At 42.1% G+C, this 24210-nt stretch overlaps 1 protein-coding gene and 1 long non-coding RNA gene across 3 annotated transcripts in view; one reads left to right on the forward strand and one right to left on the reverse strand.

Annotated features, from left to right (window-relative positions):
- Window positions 1-416: 416 nt before the first annotated feature.
- LOC146681536 (ATP-binding cassette sub-family C member 4-like) overlaps window positions 417-24210 on the reverse strand; it is a 37774-nt gene continuing 13980 nt past the window's right edge. Inside the window, exons 11-31 of the mRNA XM_085449066.1 lie at window positions 20103-20294; window positions 19436-19530; window positions 19117-19203; window positions 18295-18391; window positions 15755-15973; window positions 13854-13991; window positions 13683-13720; window positions 9254-9378; window positions 8946-9092; window positions 6985-7064; window positions 5776-5926; window positions 5555-5674; window positions 5044-5154; window positions 3213-3313; window positions 2916-3107; window positions 2679-2834; window positions 2324-2413; window positions 2068-2240; window positions 1837-1942; window positions 1139-1273; window positions 417-1048 (exon numbers count right to left, since the gene is read on the reverse strand). Of these exons, the coding sequence (XP_085305192.1) occupies window positions 1031-1048; window positions 1139-1273; window positions 1837-1942; window positions 2068-2240; window positions 2324-2413; window positions 2679-2834; window positions 2916-3107; window positions 3213-3313; window positions 5044-5154; window positions 5555-5674; window positions 5776-5926; window positions 6985-7064; window positions 8946-9092; window positions 9254-9378; window positions 13683-13720; window positions 13854-13991; window positions 15755-15973; window positions 18295-18391; window positions 19117-19203; window positions 19436-19530; window positions 20103-20294 (2571 nt within the window). The 3' untranslated portion in view covers window positions 417-1030. The remainder of the gene's footprint in view (window positions 1049-1138; window positions 1274-1836; window positions 1943-2067; window positions 2241-2323; window positions 2414-2678; window positions 2835-2915; window positions 3108-3212; window positions 3314-5043; window positions 5155-5554; window positions 5675-5775; window positions 5927-6984; window positions 7065-8945; window positions 9093-9253; window positions 9379-13682; window positions 13721-13853; window positions 13992-15754; window positions 15974-18294; window positions 18392-19116; window positions 19204-19435; window positions 19531-20102; window positions 20295-24210) is intronic.
- LOC146681537 (uncharacterized) lies at window positions 9628-12810 on the forward strand. Of its 2 annotated transcripts, XR_014918127.1 has the most exons (5): window positions 9628-9778; window positions 10221-10256; window positions 10630-10782; window positions 11153-11240; window positions 11834-12810. It is a non-coding gene; the product is annotated as an uncharacterized LOC146681537 (long non-coding RNA). The 2 variants fall into 2 exon arrangements; XR_014918126.1 differs by having other exon boundaries at window positions 9628-10256.

Consider the following 24210-nt stretch of genomic DNA (forward strand, 5'->3'; position numbering starts at 1 on the left):
TTACCCATCTCCAGTCTTTATGCTACACAAACTACCATCTAGCTTCAGCTCCTTAGTTAATGAAGAGTCACAAGAGGTTTGCTGTTAGAATTATGAACAGCATTAATGGAGGAAAATTCACTGGTTACTTCAAAGGAGAGAATTCGTGTTAGAGCCAGTAGCTAGATATAAATTTAGGTATTTACTTCCAGAATTTACATAGACTGTTGTAAGTATACCTAAACTCTTTCACCACAGCAGGGCCATTGTGGCTACTACATTATTACTGCTGCTAAATGGAAACCTGACACCAAGATAGTGAACCTTGAACTATAGAGTAGCAGAAGACAACACTGTCAACTAAGCACAATAAAGAGTCAGTTGGAGTAGAGCCCCACCATCATCCCATCCTATAGTTAAGACTACTAAAAAGACATAAGCTCTGGATGATCCACCACACAGTCTGCTCCAGCCCCAGTTTTCAGCCCTGGACTCCTGGACATTTAAGATTCAGCTTTATCTGGTTTGCATAGGCAGCAACCTGCCCAGTCAACCTTTCTGACCTGCTCCCTGTTCCCTCAATATCCCAACCCCTTTAAATTCTGCAATAAATATTAATCTTTCTATATAACTCTAGCTTCCTATCTGTTTGTGTTGTCAGCTAATCCTCTTAGCTATGGGTCATCGGATAGGAGAGTGGTTATTAAAATATGTAACCAATAAGCACTGCAAGGCAACCAAGTGTAGCACAATTGTAGAGCTCAGCATTTCAAAAAAAGGGGTAAATATAACCCCTGGAAGGTTCGTGGTATAAATGATCCTTATCATTTGTAATGATCATTGTTGTGTTTTTTCATTTAGGTGTAAGCCATGGATCAGAGACGGCAGTGATTTCTTTTAGTAGTTAGACATTTATTTAAAAATACCAAGGGCGTCCAATTTAAACCCACGGTGGTTCTACTGTTCTAGGATCCAAGTGTACAAGTTAGCAAAGTGGTAGAAGGCTTCCAGTTCTTAGGCACAACAGTCACGCTTCACTGGCCACAGACTTTCAGGACCTCTGTGCTGCCTGGAGGGGAAAAACGTTATTTTAATTCGAATTAACTTAAAAACAGAGTCCAAAGTTCTCTCTCCACCCTATCCACTTTTTTCAGCTCACCTGTCTAGCTGACTCCAGTAGAGATGCTGACTCAGCCTGGCCCATCTGTTGCACCATCCTGTAGAGAGCACCTTCTTTGTTTTGCAGCAGGGTAAAGGGGTGGTCGAATTCCTGGATGGTCCCACTCTCCAGAACCTTAAAAATAGACAAATGTCCTCTTCACCAATAACGGTAAACTTACAGTCCTTTAAAAGCTAGCATGTGAAAAATATATAAAGACTGACACGCTACACAGCAATAATAATGAACTCAAATTAGTTTGAAAATGGTGCTACATCTCAAAAACTACTTTGGAAAATATATCTATAAATTGGGACGATCCTGATTGTAATCTTTACCAATATCAGTTATTTCATGGGCCCAGAACTTTAAATCCATTCACTGTGACTGATTCGTCTGTTATCCAGACATGTAACAGTCCTCTGCAGTCCTTTTTTAAACTGACAACCTGCTAAGGATGAGCCAAACAGGAACCTGGCCAGTGCATGATCGCTTTCACGATCATTAGGCATGGGTACTGATTGACAAAATGCATTTCCCACCCCTATGAAAACTGATTAACACACTGTCAGACTGAAAATGGACAGCTAAAGTTAAAATTTAAAGATCCTCAAGGTGTTCCTGAGAGATAATATGATTATAAAACATGGTTGATTGAAATTAAATTAAACTGCACTGAGACAGAAGAGATGACTCACAAGTATGCGGTCACTGTCTATAATGGTGTTGAGGCGATGCGCGATAGTGATCACTGTGCATTCTTTGAACTTGTCTCGTATGGTTTTCTGGATCAGCTCGTCTGTCCTGTAATCACAGCAACAACCAAAACACAGTAGAAACATATGGGAGAGGTGTGCTGAGAAAACTAGTGGATGTGTAATGACATTTCTGTGTATGCTTTATATGTGCTGGCAATGTGTTTGGAGGACCTCGGGTCCACGTTAGCTGTGGCTTCATCGATGATGAGGATGCGGTTCTTCCTCAGGACTGCTCTGGCCAGGCACAGCAGCTGCCTCTGGCCCATGCTGAAGTTGGAGCCTGACTCAGCCAGGACAGTCTCCAGCTTCCCAGGCAGCTCCTCCACCACAGACTTCATCTGTACCTGCAGTGAACATGGAGAGGAGAAACCTGTAGCTGGTCTGTGGGCAGTAACGACAAATCTGGGTGTGCTAATTAAATACTAGCCTCTTCCAGAGCTTTCCACAGGTCTTCATCAGTGTGCTGGTTGAAAGGGTCCAAGTTCTTCCTCACACTGTCAGTAAAGAGAACTGGGTCCTGGGGAGCAGAGGGGAGAGAAGTCAGGGAGAAAAATCAGTAGACTCTGCTACGTCATTAATTCTATGTACCGGATATGGATTTGGAAACGACACGCAGTATCGTATGACTTTGAAAATCTGTGTTTTGAGTTTAATTTACTGAAAATAAATGATATAGCAGTTTCAATTAATAGAAGAATAACAGAAATGGATAGCATTATTGTAACAGTGAGATTGTAACTACGTATTTCTTCAGGCAGTTGAAGTGTCATCTGATGTTGTACCTGAGGAATGATGGACATCTTCTGGCGCAGGTCATGTAGGCCAATCTCAGAGGTCACAATACCGTCGATGTAGATCTTTCCCTGGGGCTCTGCCAGGCGAAACAGAGCCGAGACCAGAGAGCTTTTCCCCGCTCCTGTTCTACCCACAATACCAACCTGACCCACAGGACACAAAACATCAACAGCTGATCATCACTCAGACCCCAACCAGCTGTTCTCCACAAACCGATGTGTCACCTTCTCTTTGGGTTGAAACGTGGCGTTGATGTCTTTGAGGACCGGTGGTCCATCCTTGCTATAAAAGAAGTTCACTCGATCAAAGGTTATCATTCCTTGGCTCGGCCAATCAGGGGGAGGACGCTTCTGAGTTTCTAAGGGTGCTTCACTCTTTAGCTCAGTGTACTCCACCACCCTCTCCACTGATGTCATCTGAAAAAATCACGAGCTACCTTCAGCAGGTCATAACAGCATGTCATGTGAATATCTGATAACAGAAGAAAAAAGCCTTAAATTTAAATGTCACTCTGTTTTTACCATGTTCTCCACCTCGGCACTTTGTCTCACTGTCCACTGGAAGTTTCCCATCAGTGTCACAGCATAGGTAAGAACCAGGCCTACCTCTCCAGCCACCAGCCCTAATAAATTTAAGAAGGAAAAAAAACAGACCACGTGAGTTTGTTCTTCTAAACCTATTTAACAAAGTGTTGAATTGGCCAGTGTGCTGCCAGTTTAGCTTTTGTAGCTTTAGCTTGGACTCTGGTATTGCAGTCAGTAACACATTGCCATCTTTACATAATTTTTAGTCAAATCGTTTTGTAACTGCAAAAGTACAAGATCATTGTGCAAAGAAAGTGACACTAGTAAGAGACATGAAAGCAAAAGACATATATTCACTGAGATGGTTCTACCTTCATAATATTGGGAGTGATCCTGAATGTTACTTGAGCTTTATAGCAAGACGAGTAAAGAAAAACCCTTTTACCCAGTGGATCATTTTTCTCTGTTTTATTTAAACCACAAAAGAGAAACTAAAACTGCATGCAGATAACAGATCTCAAATTACATGCCTCATTTGCAAGGTCTCCAATCATCAGGAGTCTAAGGAGCTTGGAAAGAAAAGCGTCTGGACTTCTTTAAATTTCCTTGAAGATGTTTCACCTCTCATCCAAGAAGCTTCTTCAGTTCTAAGAGTAATTGGTGGAGAGTCCCAGATTTTAAGCCCTATCTGAGTGTTCCCCCAAGAGGGACATGGACCCCCTATTGATCCTCTACCTAATCACACGAGCCAAGGTGTGAAAACAGGTGTGGGTCACAATCAACCAAGGTTTTGTGTGAACCCACTGTTAAGCCTAGCCCGACCCTAATCAGGAGCTTTAATTAACTAATTAATTAAAAAAAAAAAAAAAAGCAAAGCCAGTAACGTAACACCGTAAATAAGACAGGACTGAGACCTTGGTAAAAATCATGCGATGCCACACAATTGCTCTGAATCAAGATAGGAACAGAATTAATCAGTATTTGAGATTATTGAAGGAGAGTTAAATGAATGGACTGTTGCAGATGATTTTTGCAGATGATGTGGTTCTGTTGGCTTCATCGGGTGAGGGCCTCCAGCTCGCACTGGAACGGTTCGCAGCCGAGTGTGAAGCAGTGGGAATGAGGATCAGCACCTCCAAATCTGAGGCCATGGTTCTCAGCCGGAAAAGGGTGGAGTGTCCACTCCGGGTCGGGGATGAGTTCCTGCCCCAAGTGGAGGAGTTCAAGTATCTCGGGGTCTTGTTCGCGAGTGATGGGAGAAGGGAGCCGGAGATCGACAGACGGATTGGGGCTGCAGCTGCAGTAATGCAGACGCTGCACCGGTCCGTCGTGGTGAAGAGGGAGCTGAGTGTAAAAGCGAAGCTCTCAATTTACCGGTCGATCTACGTCCCTACCCTCACCTATGGCCACGAGCTGTGGGTAGTGACCGAAAGAACGAGATCGCGGATACAAGCAGCAGAAATGAGCTTCCTCCGAAGGGTGGCTGGCCTCTCCCTCAGAGTAGAGCAGCTGCTGCTCCACATCGAAAGGAGCCAGCTGAGGTGGTTCGGGCATCTGACAAGGATGCCCCCTGGGCGCCTCCTGGGTGAGGTGTTCCAGGCATGTCCCACCGGGAGGAGGCCCCGGGGCAGACCCAGGACACGCTGGAGAGATTATATCTCTCGGCTGGCCTGGGAACGCCTTGGTATTCCCCCGGATAAGCTGGAGGAGGTGGCTGGGGAGAGGGAGGTCTGGGCCTCTTTGCTTAGGCTGCTGCCCCCGCGACCCGGCCCCGGACAAAGCGGATGAAGATGGATGGATGGATGGATGGACGTTGTTAATTCTTTACCATCTCTGAGTAATATCAAGCCAAATGCTGTGAGGGTAATAAATATGGAGCAAATGCTGTCGAGGCGTAGTGCAAACCAGCGGGAGGTCATCAGGAACAAAAACCAGGCCTCTGAAACAAAAGAGCAGAAAAAAACCTGAGACTGAGTTACTGAGATTTGAACTTGAGTCAACAATACTCCATCAGCATTTTACAGCTCAGGGGTACAAAACTGCAAAGGCAGACTTATTTTTTGTATCTGGATTACTACAGGGCAAGTAATAGACTTGGTTTGTCGTTCAATTTCTTATTTGTCTTCTTTTTGCTTCGTTAAGCAGATACATCATACATTGAAACCCTGACTGCAGTGGCCTGGGTTCAAGTCTTCACCATTTTGCTGCATGTCTTTCAAAAATGCACCATAGTAAAGTTGTCTCACAGAATTTTTGGACTTAACACTGAAAATTAATCAGTCACTTTACAAATTCCAGTCAGCCTGGAAAGTGTAAATGTTTATTCTCAAAGAGTAAACCTGAGTGAAGGTCCTGATGGGCATCAAAGTCTTTCTTTAACTTCTCTTCTGATCTGGAAGCTCTGATTGTAGAAAGACCATTAAGGGAAGAGGACAGGTGTGAGAGAACTGGACTCCGAGCTGTAGAAAGGGCAAAATGAAAAGACAAGAACTACTTTTGCTGGCCCTTTCAGATTATTTTTTCCCCCAAAACAAATTATATAAATAATAAATCAACATACTTGTTGACTCAAGGCGTTTGATATCACGTGAGGTACGAAGGTACAAGCTCCTCAAATACAGAAAGATTAACAGGAGAGGCACAACAGGGATGAGGATGAGAGGAATAACTGAGGCTGCCACCGCGATAACGCCAACATTCTGTAAAAATAACTTAAAAAAAACATCATATAATGAAAAATAATGAAAACACTGAAAGATCTTGTTAAGTCAAAATAAAGAAAACATGGACCAAGGTAATGAGTGCTACACCTTCTAATCATTTAAGTAATAGTGGCAACTGTCAGTTCATGAAATTTCTTCCCTCCTAGATATTCCACATTCAGCTTTAAGTGGAGCCATTTAGCAACCACAGCATGAAGTTGCAGAGTTACAGAGTGGGGTCACTCTGCTGAGGCACATAGCGCGTTTAAAAAACTACCAGTGCTCAAAAAGCATACAAAAACTCTATGCTGGAAGTCCCAAAAACGTGATTATGTTCATCTGGACGTAGTGTTTTCAGTGGGAGAAACCTCCGGCAGAACCAGGCTCAGGGAGGGGCGGGGCCATCTCCCGTGACCGGTTGGGGTGGGAGAAGGAAAACAGGATAAAAGACATGCTGTGGAAGAGAGCCAGAGATACCTCCCCAACCTTATAAACAGCACATTTGTACAATGACTGAAACCAGCCCAATGAATGAACAATGGGCTGTGGGGTCAGTTCCTTGATTGTTAATATGCAAATTGCCATGACCATTGATCAACAATTACTGATCAAAGCCCATTGATCAAGGGCATGGGTAAAATTCACAGAGAGTTGGGGTATGGCTGCAATCACAGCATTGTAAGTTGGTGAAAGATGTACCCTTAGGCCCCCTCCTCGATTCAGAGATGGTCTTTCCCTTTTCACGTAAATGGCCTCCTTGACTCCACGCTCAAACCAGCGTTCCTCCCTATCCAGGATGTGTAATCCTCATAAACTTGGGGAAACCTGCAGTCAGTCCAGACTGAAGAAGTCACTTGGATGAGTGATGAAACGTTTCTCCCACAAAATGCTATGTCAAGATGAACAGAATCAATTTTTTGGGATTTCCTTACATGGATGATTGAGCATGTATGCTTGAAGGTTCATAGCATGGGTTTCTGTGGACAAGCAGCTCCTGTAAATGTAACATGGTGTAGGTGGCACAGTATTTTTGTCTACATATGTATATAATTTATGGTAGTCTTTACTTGATAGAAGTCCACAAAGGTGATAGGTAGCACGGAGTCCATTTGGCTGACATCTTTGGAAAACCTGTTGAGTATTCTTCCTACAATGCAGACACAGTTTTAATTAACAGGACTATGTTGTTAAAGGGCAGAATGTCAACTTGAAAATATTCTGTGTTATAAGTGGATGTGAGGCCTGCAGTTCAGACTTTAGGAGTTTCTGGCTAATGTGTGTGATTGCTTATTGAAAATGGTTTAAAAATGAAATTAAAAATGAAATTAAACCAAATCTGTGAGCAGAATGTGAGAAAATAACAGCTTTAAAGTTATGTCCTAGATGTTTATGCAATCTATACAGAGATCTCAACTAAAGTAAGCAGGCTAACATGTTAATACCAGCCTTAAAAGCTTTCAGTGTCTCCGGTGTTATTGGATAGTTAGCAAGATTTAATTCTGCGGTTTGTCTTTTAAACATTGGGGATTGATACCTACGAATTTTCCAGTGAAACACTGCCCCAATTGGTGACAGTTTTGATTTATTTTTGAATTAGAGTTGTAGAGGCTAAGCCTACGCTTGAAGCCACTGAGGTGGTCGTTAACGGGGGTGACGCGATGTCACTGGTATGCATGAATTAAGTTCACAGTCCAATAAATCCAGCAGTATGTATCTTGTCCTTTTTGGTCTTTATTCTGTATCGCCTTAGCATAACAGCGCAACGATCACAAACTGTTTGCCTTCTCAATGACACACCTGACGCCGATTACGTGCGTCTACCTTAAATACCTTTACATTACATAATCAAAACAGAAAAAGGTGACCTCTAGTGACCACATAAGGTATTAACCCAAGAATGGCTCCTACACCCCGGCCCCTAATTGAAATGGCTATCAGACATGGCAATTCTAATCACAAAGAAAATAAGGAGCCACTAATACAGTCTACTTTAGACCTATACATTCACATAAATAAACATAAGTAACACACTTTTAGATTACAGTCTCATGTAACAAGCAAAGTTTAGTTACAGGTCTTTCCAGAATATTAGTCTTTGTTTTTAAACGTGCAGATCGCACAAGTCCTTTTTTGTCACGAATGGCTTCCAGAACTCTTCCAAGTGGCCAGGAACCACGCGGTGCAGAAGAATCCATTATAATGACTATATCTCCAGGTTTTAGATTCTTCTTCTTTTGGTTCCATTTTTGTCTCTCCTGTAACAAAGGCAGGTATTCGCGTATCCATCGTTTCCAAAAAAGATCTGAGATGTACTGAGCCTGTTTCCATCTTCTCTTCAGATACATATCCTGAGGGTCAAATAGTCCGGGTGGTAAAGATGGTTTTCCTTTCATCAGGAGGATGTGATTTGGTGTAAGTGGCTCTAGGTCTTTTGGATCATCAGAAAGCTTTGTGATGGGTCTGTCATTTAAAATTGCTTCAATTTCACATAGAACCGTATTTAATCCATCGTCGTCCAACTGTTGTTGCTGAAGAACGGATTTCAGAATTCTTCTGATCATACGAATTATCCGTTCCCAAGTTCCACCATGATGTGATGCTCCAGGCGGATTAAAACTCCTGGCTCCTACAAGAGTCTTACATTTTACACCTTTAAACAATGGACCATGGTTCAGGGGGTTGGGAAGCTCATCTTGTAACCGGAAGGTTGCCGGTTCGATCCGAAGCTCTGTTTGTCTTGGTCGTTGTGTCCTTGGGTAAGACACTTCACCTGGTGATGGCCAGAGGGGCTGATGGCGCGATATGGCAGCCTCGCTTCTGTCAGTCTGCCCCAGGGCAGCTGTGGCTACAACTGTAGCTTGCCTCCACCAGTGTGTGAATGTGAGAGTGAATGAATAGTAGAATTGTAAGCGCTCGGAGGCTCTAGAAAAGCGCTATATAAATGCAATCCATTATTAACAAACACTAGGCAGATAAATATGTGACTGTTTCCTCTTAAAAATAAAAATAAATCCTGTGTAGGCCTCACCTATGGGGTTGACATCAAAGAAGCTAACAGGAGTGTGGAGCACAGCACTAAACATGCTGTTGTGAAGAGTCTGAGCTGATCTCACCAGCCCATGAAATATCACCAAACTCCTGGCAAAACCAAAGACCACAGCTGCTGCTGTCAAACCTAAAAGTAAACACAGCAGGACTATATTAAAAAAATAGTTTGGTATTTGATTTACAGCAGGATATTCTACCAAGTAATATAACATAATGGACACTAAACACATGGTAGTCAACAATAGTATGTGAAGATTTCAGTAAGAACTACAGGACTGAAAGGCTTACCTGAATAAATGCTGAGGTAAAAAGAGAGATTAAACTCTTGGTATGAACTAGTAACATTCATTCCACTTTTAAGGCTAACAGCAGTGACTCTGCTGTTTGTGCCGTTTGTAAAATCATCTCTTGCCCTGTCAGGTGAGAAGACAATTAAACAAAGTGTGAAACATAAGAACATCACTTAAACAGTCTAATAAAATGTTCTGTAATTAAATGAATAGAAAAGTAAGCTACTGGCTCTACACTGAAAAAAAGGGACTGGCATCTCTTGGATTTATGTAAGCATCTTGCATGTATTTAACACAATTACCTCATGTTTTAAAGATAAATGTAACTATATAGTGTAAAAACTACATGATATGCAGAAAGGGTATATTAAATTGTTCATATCATGTTCAGGTGAAGTAAGTCAATAAGATAGCAACGTTAAATCTCGTGAAACCACGCGTGATTTCATCTCGCGGGCTTTGGATCGTGGTTCAAAAAAGGCATCCATCTCAGTCAAGTCGAGCAGCCAACTCTACGTTTTTGGTATGTCTTGATTTTTTGAATTAATATTTACCATATTTCAGCCAAATGTAGTTAAACGTCTAGAGTGTCGCCATGTAACATGCTAAAAAAGAGCCATTAGCTGATTTGCTGTTTTATCTGTTGTCAAAGAATTGGCGCTTTTTCATTTGAATTTGTCTTTGGCACAAGAGCCGTAATATCACATTAAACCTAATTATGAGGCACTCATAACATAATTTGGTTTTCTGTGTGAATAGATTTGCCAACTGACTCTTCAGTTACATTGTGTATTTACTGCACCGTGGTGTTAGTGAGATTTTGGACATTGAACAGCTTTAGCTAATATCATTAGCGGCATTATGCTAGCTTACATCCCTACCCCTCCTGCCCTCACCTGCTGTCCTTTTCTTTTTGTTTTTTTTGCTGCACATTGAGAGACCACATCTATTCTGCATTTCACCAGGAGTCAGCTGATGGATTGTGGGTTCAAGGTGTTATGGTAAGAAAGTATATTCTATTTTCGCTTAAGGTTTCTGTAACTTAATTATAATAGGTTTTGTATAATTATTAGGTGCATGCATACACAAATAGACCACCCTATTAAAACAACTGAGAAATCCAAAATCTGCCATAGGTTTAACTTATACCTGTATGTATTGCCAGAAAGGTGATTACTGGACTCACATTAATGCACACTTGAACTAAAATGAGGTTGTAACTTGTGGGTTCTTGGGTTGCAAATCAGAAACAAACATCTTTGGATTTTTTTAATCCCATAAGATCTGGAAACACAGTTTTTATTCAACAAAACATTACTGATTAACCAAGCACAGTGCCTGCTGTTATTTCAAAATTTCAAAATGTTATTTCAGATAAAATGCAGCATTCCAGTGCATCCCAACCATGCCTTTACAGTCAAGGTTTCTGACGGAGCTGAGTTTCTCTCTGACAGTCTGCTGAAAGTGTTTGCAAAGTGATCGGGGGAACAGTGCACAAAGCTAAAGGATGTAGCTGCCATGATGACAGTAAGAACTTTAAAATTCTTTAACTACAAAGTGTATATGTATTGCATTAGGTCAGTAAAAGATTTTTATGCTGCATCCATTGAAACAGTCAACTATTACCTGTGAGTACTGATTCCACTGAAAGGATGCCATTCTTTTTTGTCATGCATTTACTGGCCCACTGAGAAAAATTGATCTTTTTTTAAAAATATATGTTCTGGAAACTATATATCCATAAAGTTGATGTCAAACAGGAATTTTTGATATTGCTTTGTAGATGCTGGTGTTGCATGTTGACTGGTTTAAAAAGTCAAGTTTTTGTCTGGGATCATTTTCTTCTGTGCTACTGAAAAGTTCACAAATCTCTGTTTTCTTTGTTATAATACTCAAGGATGACATTAATGCTCAAAGGGAGTCTCATCAAAGTGCTCCGCATCTGTGTGAAAGACAATTGCAACATCTTGGTGCAGGAGTTCATGGTGAGTGTTTTATGAGTAGATTGTGGCTTTGCAACATTTAAAAATGCATTTAGTTATCCACTTGATCCTCATTGGACTGGTTAGGACCAGTAGTCCTCTTTAATAATTTGAAGTTCACATGAGGCCTAGTAGTGAACTCGGCCGCCGGCCCTTGAGGCCCCACCCCTACCCCTGTATTAGGGGTCACATCAGTGTGAAAAAACTTTAAATTTGTCATTCTAGTGAACAAAGAAAAATCCCCCCAATATTTACATTAGCTTTTGTTTGAAAAAAAAAAAAAAAAAAGACCAACTGACCAACAGCTAACCAAATTGTGGGGCTGAAAGTCTAAATTCTAACATCTTCTGAGTGACATAACCTGGATTTCTGATGGGCCGGTGTCTTTCTAACAAAAACTAATGTAAAGCATTTGAAATTATTATGTTTTTCACTCTCTCTTAGAAACTCTGTTAGACCATGAATGGCAGCATGGCAGGCAACTCTTTGGCTATAGCTATTTACTATGGTTTAAATTACTCTAACATTAGAACTGGTAGATTCAAAAGAGATGAGTTTAAAAGGGAATCTTAAAAAAATGTTTTGTGTTTAACCAGGACTTGACTGAGGCCACTGCACAGATTGAGAAAACCACAATGAACATCTGTCTCCAGAGATGCGCCAGGCAATGACTTTTCTGATGTTGGCATCATCATCGAGGGTATAGTAGTTCTTCAAGATCTGGATAACGTGACCTTTGCAGTAGCCATGCTGTTTGGACCTTTTTTATTCCTTCAATATGAGTTACCCATCACAGCTCTGCTACACTTTTGAGGTGATTCAATGGGTGGTAATGGAGTTGGATGCAACTCAGCTCTCAAGAAAAGCTCACAACTAAGACAAAACTGCTCCTGCAAGGAAAGCTCACTGTTATGCATGCAAGGTGATCAGCTCTAGGTGAGAGGACATTTAAATCTCACACTTGTTCTGCTACATTTTTGAAGCTCAATTCCAGGAGCAGATCGCAGGGTTCATTTTTATATACTCTGCAACTGCCATGAGGACAAGCTGTTTTTGTTGTTGTTGTTTGTTTTTCCTTTTGCTCTGTACAAGTTCTGTTTGTCTGTTTGGCAGCATTTTTCAATTTCTCTTTGTATTTTTTCTTTCTTTTACTAGTGAAGAGATGTAGCGTGAACAGTTATACAGTCTAAATATCCCATATGGGTCGTGTGAAATGGTATTTTCAGTTTCATTCAGTTGAAGTAAAGAACGTTGAATATTTCTAAGTATGCTGTTTTGAACCAAGATGTCACAGTATGATCAGTGCTGTAATTTTTGACAGTCACTGTATCAATGTTATTTTTGCGTCTCTTGAATAAAGTTTTTGACCTGCAAGTGCTAATTTCTTTAGTTATTGGGGTAAAATGGGTAATGTTAATAGGAAGGTGTTTGCCAATTCAGTAACCTAATTTAATGTTAATGGAAACTAACATTTCCTCAAATTGTTTAGTTATAATTGTTGTTTAACTGAATCTTGACGTCAGAGGCCTTAAATAGAATGTTTTGTATTGTCCTGTAACATTTTTCAAAAGAAACAGTCTAATTTCTTTGCTGTGATTGATTCCAGAGAACACGGAAGAACTGACATTATTTAACTGTTGATTTATATAGATTCAGTGGAGGAGTAATGTCAGTTTAATTCTTTACCTACTGTCAATGCAGTGAAATTAGACATTTTGTTTTTAAAGGTTACTGGTGGATGCCAGCAACCATCTTGGAAGAGAACAATACAATCTGTTATAAGGCCTCCATTTGAAAATTGTGTATTTGATACTAGAATATAATAGCAAAATGTAATTTGAAGATAACATGTAGTATTTAAGTGACCAAGTAGTATTGGGTAAAAGTTATTGAATGGTGTTGGGATAAAGTGAAAAAATTGTGAAGGATTAAAATATTCCAAGAGCTCAAATTACTTCATCAAAACATGTTTAAGTCACATTTTATCAACACAAATTGCACAGGTTTATTGAACATGAATAAATTGTGTTAATTTAACTCAATTGTTTAAGTTGCTGCCAAAGCAAAACATCTGTGTGCAACAAATGTCCACCATTGAATTAAGTAAATCCAACAACATATTTTTTTCAGTGTACAGAACTGGACTAAAGTCCTGATCTACCACTAATTTCTTTATACTTTGCTTGCAAAATGGGACACACGTGTAGTGAGTTATTGAAAACATACATAGAAATGCAGAACAGAAGGAAAAAATAGATTTATTATTTTTTTGCCTTCCCACTGTCCCCAAAGCGCTTGCTGTTTTATCAAATCTCTTTGTAGGGCCTTTACATTACAATATATCTAAAAACGTTTTAGCTCCTTAGAAGCAAATTATAAAGAAATGAGGTGTATCTCAAGACTTGCACAGTGTTACACAGTACTAAAAGTGTGTTGAGTTCTCACCAGTATACCAACCACCAGTCCTGAAGGATATATGCCACCTATTGAAAAGAAACAAACAATAAAAAAAAAGGTTCAACTTGGTTTTGTTTCTTATGTTCACAATGAATAAAAACATTGCATTAAAAATCTCCATTCACTTGCTAATGGTACCATAAGAGGTCTGTGACTTACCTCAGCTAGAATACTGAGAAATACTATAACCATTAAAACCAGAAGGCTACAGCCTGCCGTGAAGTATGTAAAATAAATGTGACTGCTGACATTTCCTTCAGCTCGTGTCTCCTCTGCAATAGTTTGAATAGCTTCAACCTGCAAAACAAGAAATGATCCAGGCACATCTTTATACTTGAACATAGTTTTACTGTTTGTAATCTCAGAACAAAGCTGACACTTCATGATAGTGCATCTAAAATAATATTAGTGAGAAATATATATATCATGAAAACCTGACCTCAACTCAACAGAACACCTTTAGGATGAATTAGAGCAAGGACCGTGAGCTAGTCCTTCTTGTCTGACCTGATAAATGTGTTTCTGGATGAATGGTCAAATGAGCAAATACTTTTGACAGTATAGTTTTTTCTTATATATTTATTACATGTAACGTGAAATTTGACTGAAAGGAACCGTAGAGTAGGAAAAGGTGAGAATTCTTTCAAAGCTGTTGAAAGGATTGTCAAGAATAGCTGATTTAAGAAATTGGGAGACCTCACATGGAGCAGAAATGGACACATAAAGATGAGCTGAAAGCTGCCATCAAAGCAATCTTAGCTTCAGTAACAACTTTACAGTGCCTGCATGCTGATTACCTACACACCACATTACATGGATGCAGTAATTCAGTGTTAAGTGTATAAGTGCAGTGTATATGTACCATCCATTACCATATCATGTACCATGAATGAACACCACACAGCACCATATCAGCTCAATAAAGCACTTCACTCTCGGACTGCAGGCTTACTTGTTGTTGCTACAATATTTGGAAGGCAGAGCCTTCAGCTTTCAGGCCCCTCTCTGTACAGCCAGCTTCTAGTATGGATTCAGGAGACAGACACCATCACTACTTTTAAGATTAGACTTTTTATAAAGCATTAGTAAGAGCTGGATCAGGTGACCCTCAAGCCTCTTTTAGTTACACTGCAATAGGTCTAGGGTGCCATGATGCGCTAAGTGTTTCTTCTTCACTCATCTTTTTTTACTTTTTAAGAGGTTGAGGATTTGAGATAGTTGATTTGGGGTTAAATTTTCTGTGTTGTTTTAATTTTCATACATTTTCATGATTTTATTACTTCACCCCTTCACTTCACCCGTTGCCTACTGGTGGTGGTCAGAGGGCCCGGTGGCGCCAGTGTCCGGCAGCCTCGCCTCTGTCAGTGCGCTCCATGGCAGCTGTGGCTACAATGTAGCTTGCCATCAGCAGTGTGTGAATCTGTGTATGAATGTGTGTGTGAATGGTGAATGACTGAATGTCGTGTAAAGCACTTTTTGGGTCCTTAGGGACTAAGTAAAGCACTATGCAAATACAGGCCATTTACCATTTATTAACACATTAACTAATTACTTAGAGCAGGGGTGCCCAATCCCAGTCCTCGAGAGCTACCGTCCTGTAGCTTTTAGATGCATCCTTGTTCAAATCAAATGAATCAAATGAATGGCTTGTTATCAGGCCTTTGCCAAACTTGATGGCATGCTGAAGAGGTAATCAAACCGTTTGATTCAGCTGTGTTAGAGTAGGGATGCATCTAAAAGCTGCAGGACAGTAACTCTCGAGGACTGGGATTTGGCACCCCTGACTTAGAGTAAGTGAACTTCTCCAATAGCTACCTGAAGTTAGCATATCTTTTCTAGCCAAATGGCTATCAGATAATATCTACAAATGTCACATATTAGAAGAAGTAATAAATGGACTTGTTTATATACCATGGTACCATATAGAAACTTTAAAGAAAAAGAGAAAGGACAATGCATGGGGGTCTATGAAAATTAATTACATTTTTAAAAAACTGAAGGTAAAACAACACTATTTTGTAAAAATAGCAATGTTCAATCTCTTTAGTAAATATACATACAGGAAGATGCTCAGTGTAGGTGCTTTCTGGTGGAAGGGGGCAGTTGAGGAAACAGTGTGAACTGTGAGAATCATTTGTCCACCGACTTTGTAAAGACAGTTTTTCTGGGTCAGCAAATGGAGACAATTGCTCCTGCTCCTCATCACGTCTCAGCAGGGACACCATATCGAGGTCAGAGGACTGCAGCTCACTGTAGCTTCCCTGGACCATGATTTGACCCTAAAGATGCAACAAAGGAAATCAGTTACTGGACATCTAGGCTGCTGTTCTTTTGGTATATGGATAGTCCAATGGGGGGAAAGGGGGTTGTTCACTGTTTGTAACCCCTGTAGGCTCTACCCTACAGGGGTACCCCAAGACAAACCTTTGCACTTAACCAAGTGAATCTGGAATCTGGGACTCTATAACCCCCTAAAACCCAGTGCATACAATCCTCATCTCCCTTTGAAACACGGGAACAGGTAGAAGTCAAAGGCGTCAAAGGCTTCAATGTAGGAAAGTGTTTACTGAAACTTCTCCAAACAAAGAAATCAAACTCATAAAACCCGAGAAGAATGAGTACTGAGGTCAATCTTAAGGGTGGGTCTGTATGGTCAATGAAACTTTGGAACTCCAAATGTGTGCTCCAAACACAAATACAAAACATCTTAACCACACGGAAAACCATTTTATAAATCTGTACATCCAAACCTAAATAAATGCTGCTTGTTTACGCACAACTTCAAGTTCAGAAATTTTATTATGTTCTTTCAAAAAATCTTCCTGTGCACACAAATATCTAAAAATACACATAACCCTTTGCCTCACTTACAAAACCTTAAGTGCACATGCACGAATCATTCATTACATACAGGTCACATCGCATGTCCACATAGGGTTTTGAGACCCAGGTAGTTTCACACAGATCCACAAATCTAAGCTGTGTTCAAGTCCCAGCAGAAAACTGGGACATCTGTGCTTCCACTGTCCACTGTTCCATTGCCAAGGTTTGTCTGACTTGATGTCAGCTGAGAGCAGAAATGTCCAGGATTAGCAATTAAGCTAACAATAATGTTGCTGTTTTCAGAGAATAGTAAGATTAACATCAAAGTTTTATTTCACATTAAATGGATTAGCATATACCCACTTCAGAGGATGGTCCACAGTCCTGTACAACCATGGTGTTGTGAGTGAAAATTAAAGTGATGTTATGTGTATGCACAGAAAGATTTTTGAAAGAGAAGATGATCAGATTTCTTAAATTGAACTTAAAAAGTTGTGCATAAGTGATCACAATGCATTTAGGTGTGGATGCACAGATTTGTAAAATACTTTTACCTGTGGTCAAAATGCTTCGTATTTGTTTCGATTTTAGAAATGGTTGAAATGTCACCATTTATACATATATACATATATAGGATTATGACTAACACTGACACAAGCGACAGCATTAATAAAACCACAGACAGATGAGTAGCAGTTATGTCCTTACAGTGTAAGACAGCTCTTCTGAGAAACCTTGGATCCTGACATTCGTGGTCCTATATACACATATCACCATCTAAACAACAGGTTCTCAACAAGTGCAAATACATCTAATGGACAAGAGCTCCCCAGTTTACAGCTAAACCAGCCCCAAACATTCTTTTAAAAAGCCAAAGCCCCAGCAGGCAACCCACAGGACCGATAATGTCCAGGTGCATGAAACCACTAAACTGTCATGATTCTGGGTCTTCTGGCCCAATGTTTTGAGTATGTTTATGTTTAAGTTTATTAGGTTCTCTAAGTTCAATTCTATTGTGCATAGGTTGCCGTTACAGTTCACTGTTTATTAGATTCCCCTTGCGTCTTCACCCCTGTTTTTAAGTCTCCCTCACCCCTCATGTGTTTCATATCTGCGTTTCTTATGTTGTCAAGCTTGTGTTGTCACGTCTGTGTCTCGTTATGTTTCCCATTTTATTTTGAAGAGGTCTGGTGTCCCATGTTCTTCGTGTTTAGTTTTGCTCTTCCCCTGTGACATGTTAATTTGTGTCAGCTGTGTCCCTATGTGTTTCCACTTCCCCTGATCACCTCCAGTGGGTGGTCGTCTGCTATGTTCATGTCATGTTTCCAGGTTTTTCTAGGAATCCATGCCAGGTCTAAATGTTCAAGGTTTGTGAGGTCATGTTTTAATCTTAGTTCACCCAGTTTAGGTTATTGTTTACTTTCGTCTTTGCCTTTTGTTTTGTACCATTTTGCCAGCCTTAATAAACAGCTCATTTTTGTTATGCTCAAGTTTTGTCTCTTTGCATGTCTGCACTTCCACGTCCTCACTCCTCACAGTCGGCTGTCCGTCGGCAGCCATACTGTGACATAAACAGCCCAGGTTCATTACTGAATGGGTGAGAACCTTTTTTGTGGTTTTAATGTCGCAGCTGATCAGGTTATTGTCACCATGTCAGGCCAAGTCTGACCGACTAGGCAGGATTCTGCTGTGGGAATGCTTTATTTATTGCAATGGCATGGTTAAGAAGCAGGAGGCAGGCTTCCTTCAAGCAATTTTCTTTTGCAGGAGTACAAACCTCCTTCAGGACCAGGATCTGGTCAACTTCCCTCAGATGTTGCAGCTGATGTGTGACCAGGATACGACACTTGTTCTTCAGCAAGCCACAGATACACCTGATCATAAGCACAGACAGGTGTACACATTTCATAAATAAGAAGTGGAACTTTTCTCCTTTTAAAAATCTCATAGGTCCATACTGCACGACACAACGCAGCTGTGTAATGCGAGCTCAGTCCTCAAGATCCAGATTCATTGTTTGCGTTTGTTTAAAGTGATTACAATATTGGAACTATGACACATTTATAGCTGACTTGTGTAAAATTTGAGTAAGAGAACATTTAAAAGGTCAAACAGGATGTGTGGCAGAAAATATATTTCTACAGGGGGAAAAAAGCAAAAAGTCTGTGGCTGTGATAGAGCAGAAAAGGATCTGTGTGCATTACCTCAGCAGTATGTACTTAAAGAAATCTTTATGGCTTTTTCTCCTTATCTCTGTGTCAACTGAGAGGCTTTAAAAGGACTGGTAACAGTTAAATAATGCTTATTTGGAACTGCCAATCATGCAGTGCAACTAAAATAAAAATCATGGCTCGATGTGAGCATAATAATCCCACTTCTAAGTTTATCAGTGATAGTATTGTTGGGTCTTTACTTTACAGTATAAAGTGCCATGAAATGACCGGTGTTGAATTGAAAACTCAAATCTAACCTTACAATTAATAATTCCCTTCGTTTCTATAAAACAGAGATATGTAGCATGTAGAATATACTATACTTCATGTGTATGAATACATATGGGTATCTCTTTGGGACACAGATAATTGTGAGCAGTCATTACTTGTCGAAAAGATGTTTTCCAACTTCTGCATCCACAGCACTTAAAGGGTCATCCAGGAGGTAGATGTCTGCATCCTCATACACAGCCCTGTAAAAAAAAAGGGCTTTGATTATGGCATGTGAAGTAGAACAACTATAGCAACAGTAGTGTGCATACCTGGAGGTTTAAAAAAATTGCCCGAACATATAGGTTATTGCTGCCTCTATTTTAGGCTGCCTAATAACTCAGAGAAGGAATTCAAATCTGTTGAGGATTATACTAAAAATGGATTTCTCTCCTGTGCATAACAATGACATAACTGCTGTGACTGTTGTCGTACCTCGCCAGGTTTACACGAGCTTTCTGTCCACCACTGAGTGTGGCTCCTCTGTCTCCAATCAGTGTTAGGTCTCCATCTGGGAACATCTCCAGGTCCTGCACAAAATGTACGTGTAACAAAAATAAATGTGAATGCCAAAAATAGGGGAACATTTTAGTCATTTGATAAATATTGGCAGTTTGGTTTTGTTCTTCAGAATATTAGCAAAATAGGCTATCCTGTACTATAAGCACAGATAGAGATTCCAGGACAAGTATTAATGATCGAAACGCAGACTAGGCATTAAAAACATAAGAGGAAAGGAAAAACCTGAGAATAACTAACAAAGAAACTATGAATACAAAACATAAAATCAGAATGAAAACACAACCCAAGCAAACATAATATTCAACAGAAAATTACAACATAGGTTACAACAAGGTCATACAGAAAATATCAAACTGAAGACTGAGATTCCAAAGCTGAAAAACGCTGGGTACAAAACCCAGAATCATGACTAGAAGAAGCCTGAGTTGTGGACATGCATCTGCTTCTCTGTAAAGTCCGGGTCCATGAAATCCACAGTAGTAGTTCAGGCTTTAGAAGCTTTTCAGTCATAGTTTTTCAAGTAGTATTTCTACATTGTCATGAACACAATATTCCGTTTTGATAGAACACATTAGCTCACCTTCTTCAGAGCACAGGCTCTAAGGACCTGCTCATATTTCTTTGGGTTAAGTTCTCTCCCAAAAAGGATGTTGCTGCGAATGGTTCCAGGGAACACCCACGGTTGCTGGGATGCGTAGGTTAGCTGACCTTTGACCTTCAGTGTGCCTGTATCACGAGGAAGCTCTCCCAGGATTGCACTTAGCAGGGATGACTGAGGAAAATGGTAAATGGTAAATGGCCTGTATTTATATAGCGCTTTACTAGTCCCTAAGGACCCCAAAGCGCTTTACATATCCAGTCATCCACCCATTCACACACTGGTGATGGCAAGCTACATTGTAGCCACAGCCACCCTGGGGCGCACTGACAGAGGCGAGGCTGCCGGACACTGGCGCCACCGGGCCCTCTGACCACCACCAGTAGGGAACGGGTGAAGTGTCTTGCCCAAGGACACAACGACCGAGACTATCCAAGCCGGGGCTCGAACCGGCAACCTTCCGATTACAAGGCGAACTCCCAACTCTTGAGCCACGATCGCCCCATGGAAAACATGGATGTCATGCATGTAAGCTGGGTAAATTGCATTTTTTTTTTTTTTTGTCAGTGACAAATACTGCAATGGTTTAGCACTTTGTTTCCAAGTTGCTATGGTGCAATGGCCCAGACAAATTCTGGACCTCAACACAACTCAAACACCTTGGCAGAACCATAAAAGAGCTGTGTATAAACATATGCCTCTAAACCTGAATAAACTGAATAATGACTGATAAAGTCATACAGATCAGATTTAGCTGATCTTTAGCTACTTTTGCTAAATGTGAATGTACAAGGTACTGAATCATGGGCCACATATTTCATAGGACTCTATGCAGTAACAGAAAAAAACAAAACAGAAAAAAAAGGAAAAAACCTCCACTCTTTTACAAATGAAATCAAGCACACTGTTAAAAGAAAGAATTAAAGGATGTTTTTTAAATAAAGTCGAGTCAGTTAAACTTTTTTTTTTTCGTGTCCCGTTTGGATCTTTAGCCATCAGAATTGTTGTTTTAAGGCCAAGAAAGATGCCAAGCGGATTTATTTTACCAAGTGGATCATCATGGCCTTGCCATATTGGTCCATTTGATTGACCTTTATTATAAATATGAATTTATTTTATTTTCGGTTGCTATAAACGGGACAGACATGACTGGGGGATAGGACAGGGAGAAAGAATGAAAGAAAGAGAGGGAGAGAAAGAAAACCAAAGGGGAGAAGAGACGGTGAGAAAGGGGGGAAGAAAGAAAGAAAAACAAACAAAACACCTGGATCACCTGTATGAAGAAAAAAAAAACAGAAGAGAAAGCAAACAAAAAAAGAGCAACATAATAAAAACAGCACCATCACAATAAACTAGCTAGCTGTAGATAACAGTAGATACTAAATATTAAATGATATTGTGCAGCACGCAAGATAGACAGCACACAATGTGCTTTGAGGCAGCAGCCAAGAAAGGTGTAGTCCGTGTCTGTGAATACCCGTGTGTACACCTGTGTGCATACCTGTGTGGATCAGCATGCTTGTATTCCAAAGGTTTCTCCTTGTAACGATCTGCTAGGGAGTGTGGGGAGCCATAGCCCCGTCCACCAGGGTATGAAGCAGGTATGGAGGAGATCCAGGCCCCAGATATCCAGAGGCCCCAGAGTACAAGGACCCGAGGAGAACCACCAAAAGGGGGGGAACCGTGCCACCCTCCTGGGAAGAGCTGAGTAGAGCCCCAAACGAGAGGTCATCCAGCAGCTACGGAGCAGAGGCCAGAGGGGGTTGCAGTAGCGTGCCCGCGGGCTCTGCCGGCAGCCAGCTGTGCCAGAGAGGACCGAGCTTCAGGCCCAGAGGCCAGAGGGCATCCCACCCCCCGGAAGGGGCCCAGCCGGGCCACAGGCGCCAGGTCCCACCAATCGGCCACCAGGAGTGAGCCGGTACATACATGAGTGCCCAGCCCCAGACGACAAGGACCACCAACACACCAAGGTCTGAGGGCATCAGCCACCGGCAGGGAGTGTGGTGAGGGGAGATAGGCCTCCGTACTTTAGAGGGCCTGAGATCTACCCAGAGAGGTTGAGTCTAAGACCCAACCTGACATATAGACACAGACGAACAGGCGCACGCGGACACAAACGTGCATTCCCACCCCATATGCACAACCAAATACTCGGCACTTACCTAACGTGCAGACAGACACAAATAGACACTACACAGACAGTCGCACTCCCCAAACATACTCCATATCCCAGGTCCAGGTACCCCCGCCCTCAGAGGGGCAAGCCACACCTAGACCCAGGAGATGTAACCCTTCTCTCTGGGGTGGAGGCAAGCGGACCACCTCCTTATCTGCAGTAGCAGGGAGGCCCCGCATCCCAGACCCCAGTCTGACGGCCAGCACCTCCTCCCAGCCCCCCAGCCCTGACGGCCAACAGAACCGGGGTGAGTGAAGACCTCAAACCTCCCTACGCCCGCTCATATGTAGTGTTGCTGTGTGCTGTTCTAAAGTGCATTTAAAACTCAGGAGAGCATGGTACTAGCTTCCTCTCAGAGAGCAGCATGGCTCCTCCCGAAAACCCTTAGTGTCTAAATACATTTAAAATTGAGGGTAGGGCATCAGCGCCCGAGGTGGGTTGGAATACACCAACCATCCTCTGGATGCTGTAAAACGTGCCCACCCCCAAGGCCCTATATGTATGTGTTATGTGAGAGTGTGAGTAATGTGGATGTCTAGGTTGCAGAATAAAATTGAGGCACAGGCGGCCAGAAGGGGACAGAGAGGGAGTGCCTCCCCTGCACCCTGGTGACATACCTGCACCCCAAGCCCTGCGTGTGTGGGTGGGTGTGGTAGAGCGGGAATAGGGAGGCAGCTGAGGATGGGGAGGGAAGAAAGGGAGGGGAAAGTGGCCCCTCCCTGGGGCCAGCTCCCCCGCTGACCCCAGTAGGCACCCCCACACTCTGGAACCCACCAGGGCAAGGGGGCCCAGGCCCATCCGGACCGGGGCCCGCAGCAGCAGCACCGCCCAGCCCCACAGAGTCTGGGGCAGCCCTCCTGACTCCACCCCAGAGAAAACTGCACCCACCCCATCATCCAATCATCTCCCAAACTACACAAGACAATAGATACCCAGGTTGAGTTCATTCTCCACCTCTCCTAAATCTCTCCCCCCCCCCACCTGCAGAGTGAGCTCCTGTAGTGAGGAGACCACCTGCAAAGATATAACAACCTCCCCACCAGTTAAAGAGCCCCCTAGTTGGGCCGATGCACCAGAGGTCCCCTGCACTGGGGCCGAGCCCCCCTGCACCCACCCACCCACTGCTCCGGCGACACAACAGCCAGACCGGGGGGCGGAGCACCCCCAGACCCCCAAGCCTCCACGCCCGTCCCGGACCCTCCCAGGGGCAGCCAGGCTACCAGGCCAGTAACCAACGTCCACCAGCACAGACCCTCTCCCATCTCCGCTGTACGCAGCCACAAGGAAAACACCATCCAAGAGCCCCAGAGCTCCTAACCAGGTCATGGTCACATCCCCCAGGTTAGGCCCTCCAGGGAAACATCCCTAGGGACTCCCCAGACACCCTAAGGCCGTCCCTACCCCCATATCAACTACAATAGCGAAGGCAGGACCAAACCATGACCCCCCACCCCCACTAGGTGATGAAGCCGATCAAAGGAGCCCAAAGGGATTGATCAAATGTGATGGCAGAGGTTGTATCAAGACTAATGTGATCTATTAGATGGTTTTTATATTGGTTAGAATTAAGATTATTTTTATTTTTCCAGTTAATGAGGACCATTTTCTTGGCAATGCATAGGGCCGTAAAAACAACGTGGGCTGTGTTTATTTCTGCAGTGACCTCATCCAAGTTGCCCAGCAAGCATATTAAAGGGGAGGCTGGAATGTTACATTTCAGACACTTTGATAAGTCTACACATATCTCACGCCAAAATTTCTGAACTGGTGGACAGAACCAAAGAGCGTGGATGTAATTGTCCGTTGTATTTGCTGTGCAGTGTGAGCAGTTGTTGGAAGGCGTATAGCCCATCTTGAACATCCTATGACCAGTATAGTGCACTCTGTGTAATATTTTGTATTGTATTAATTGCA

Source organism: Copadichromis virginalis, linkage group LG23, assembly GCF_057382275.1.
Source record: "Copadichromis virginalis isolate Kocher_CV1m ecotype Utaka linkage group LG23, C_Virginalis_male_GT1.1, whole genome shotgun sequence".
NCBI classification, from domain to species: domain Eukaryota; kingdom Metazoa; phylum Chordata; class Actinopteri; order Cichliformes; family Cichlidae; genus Copadichromis; species Copadichromis virginalis.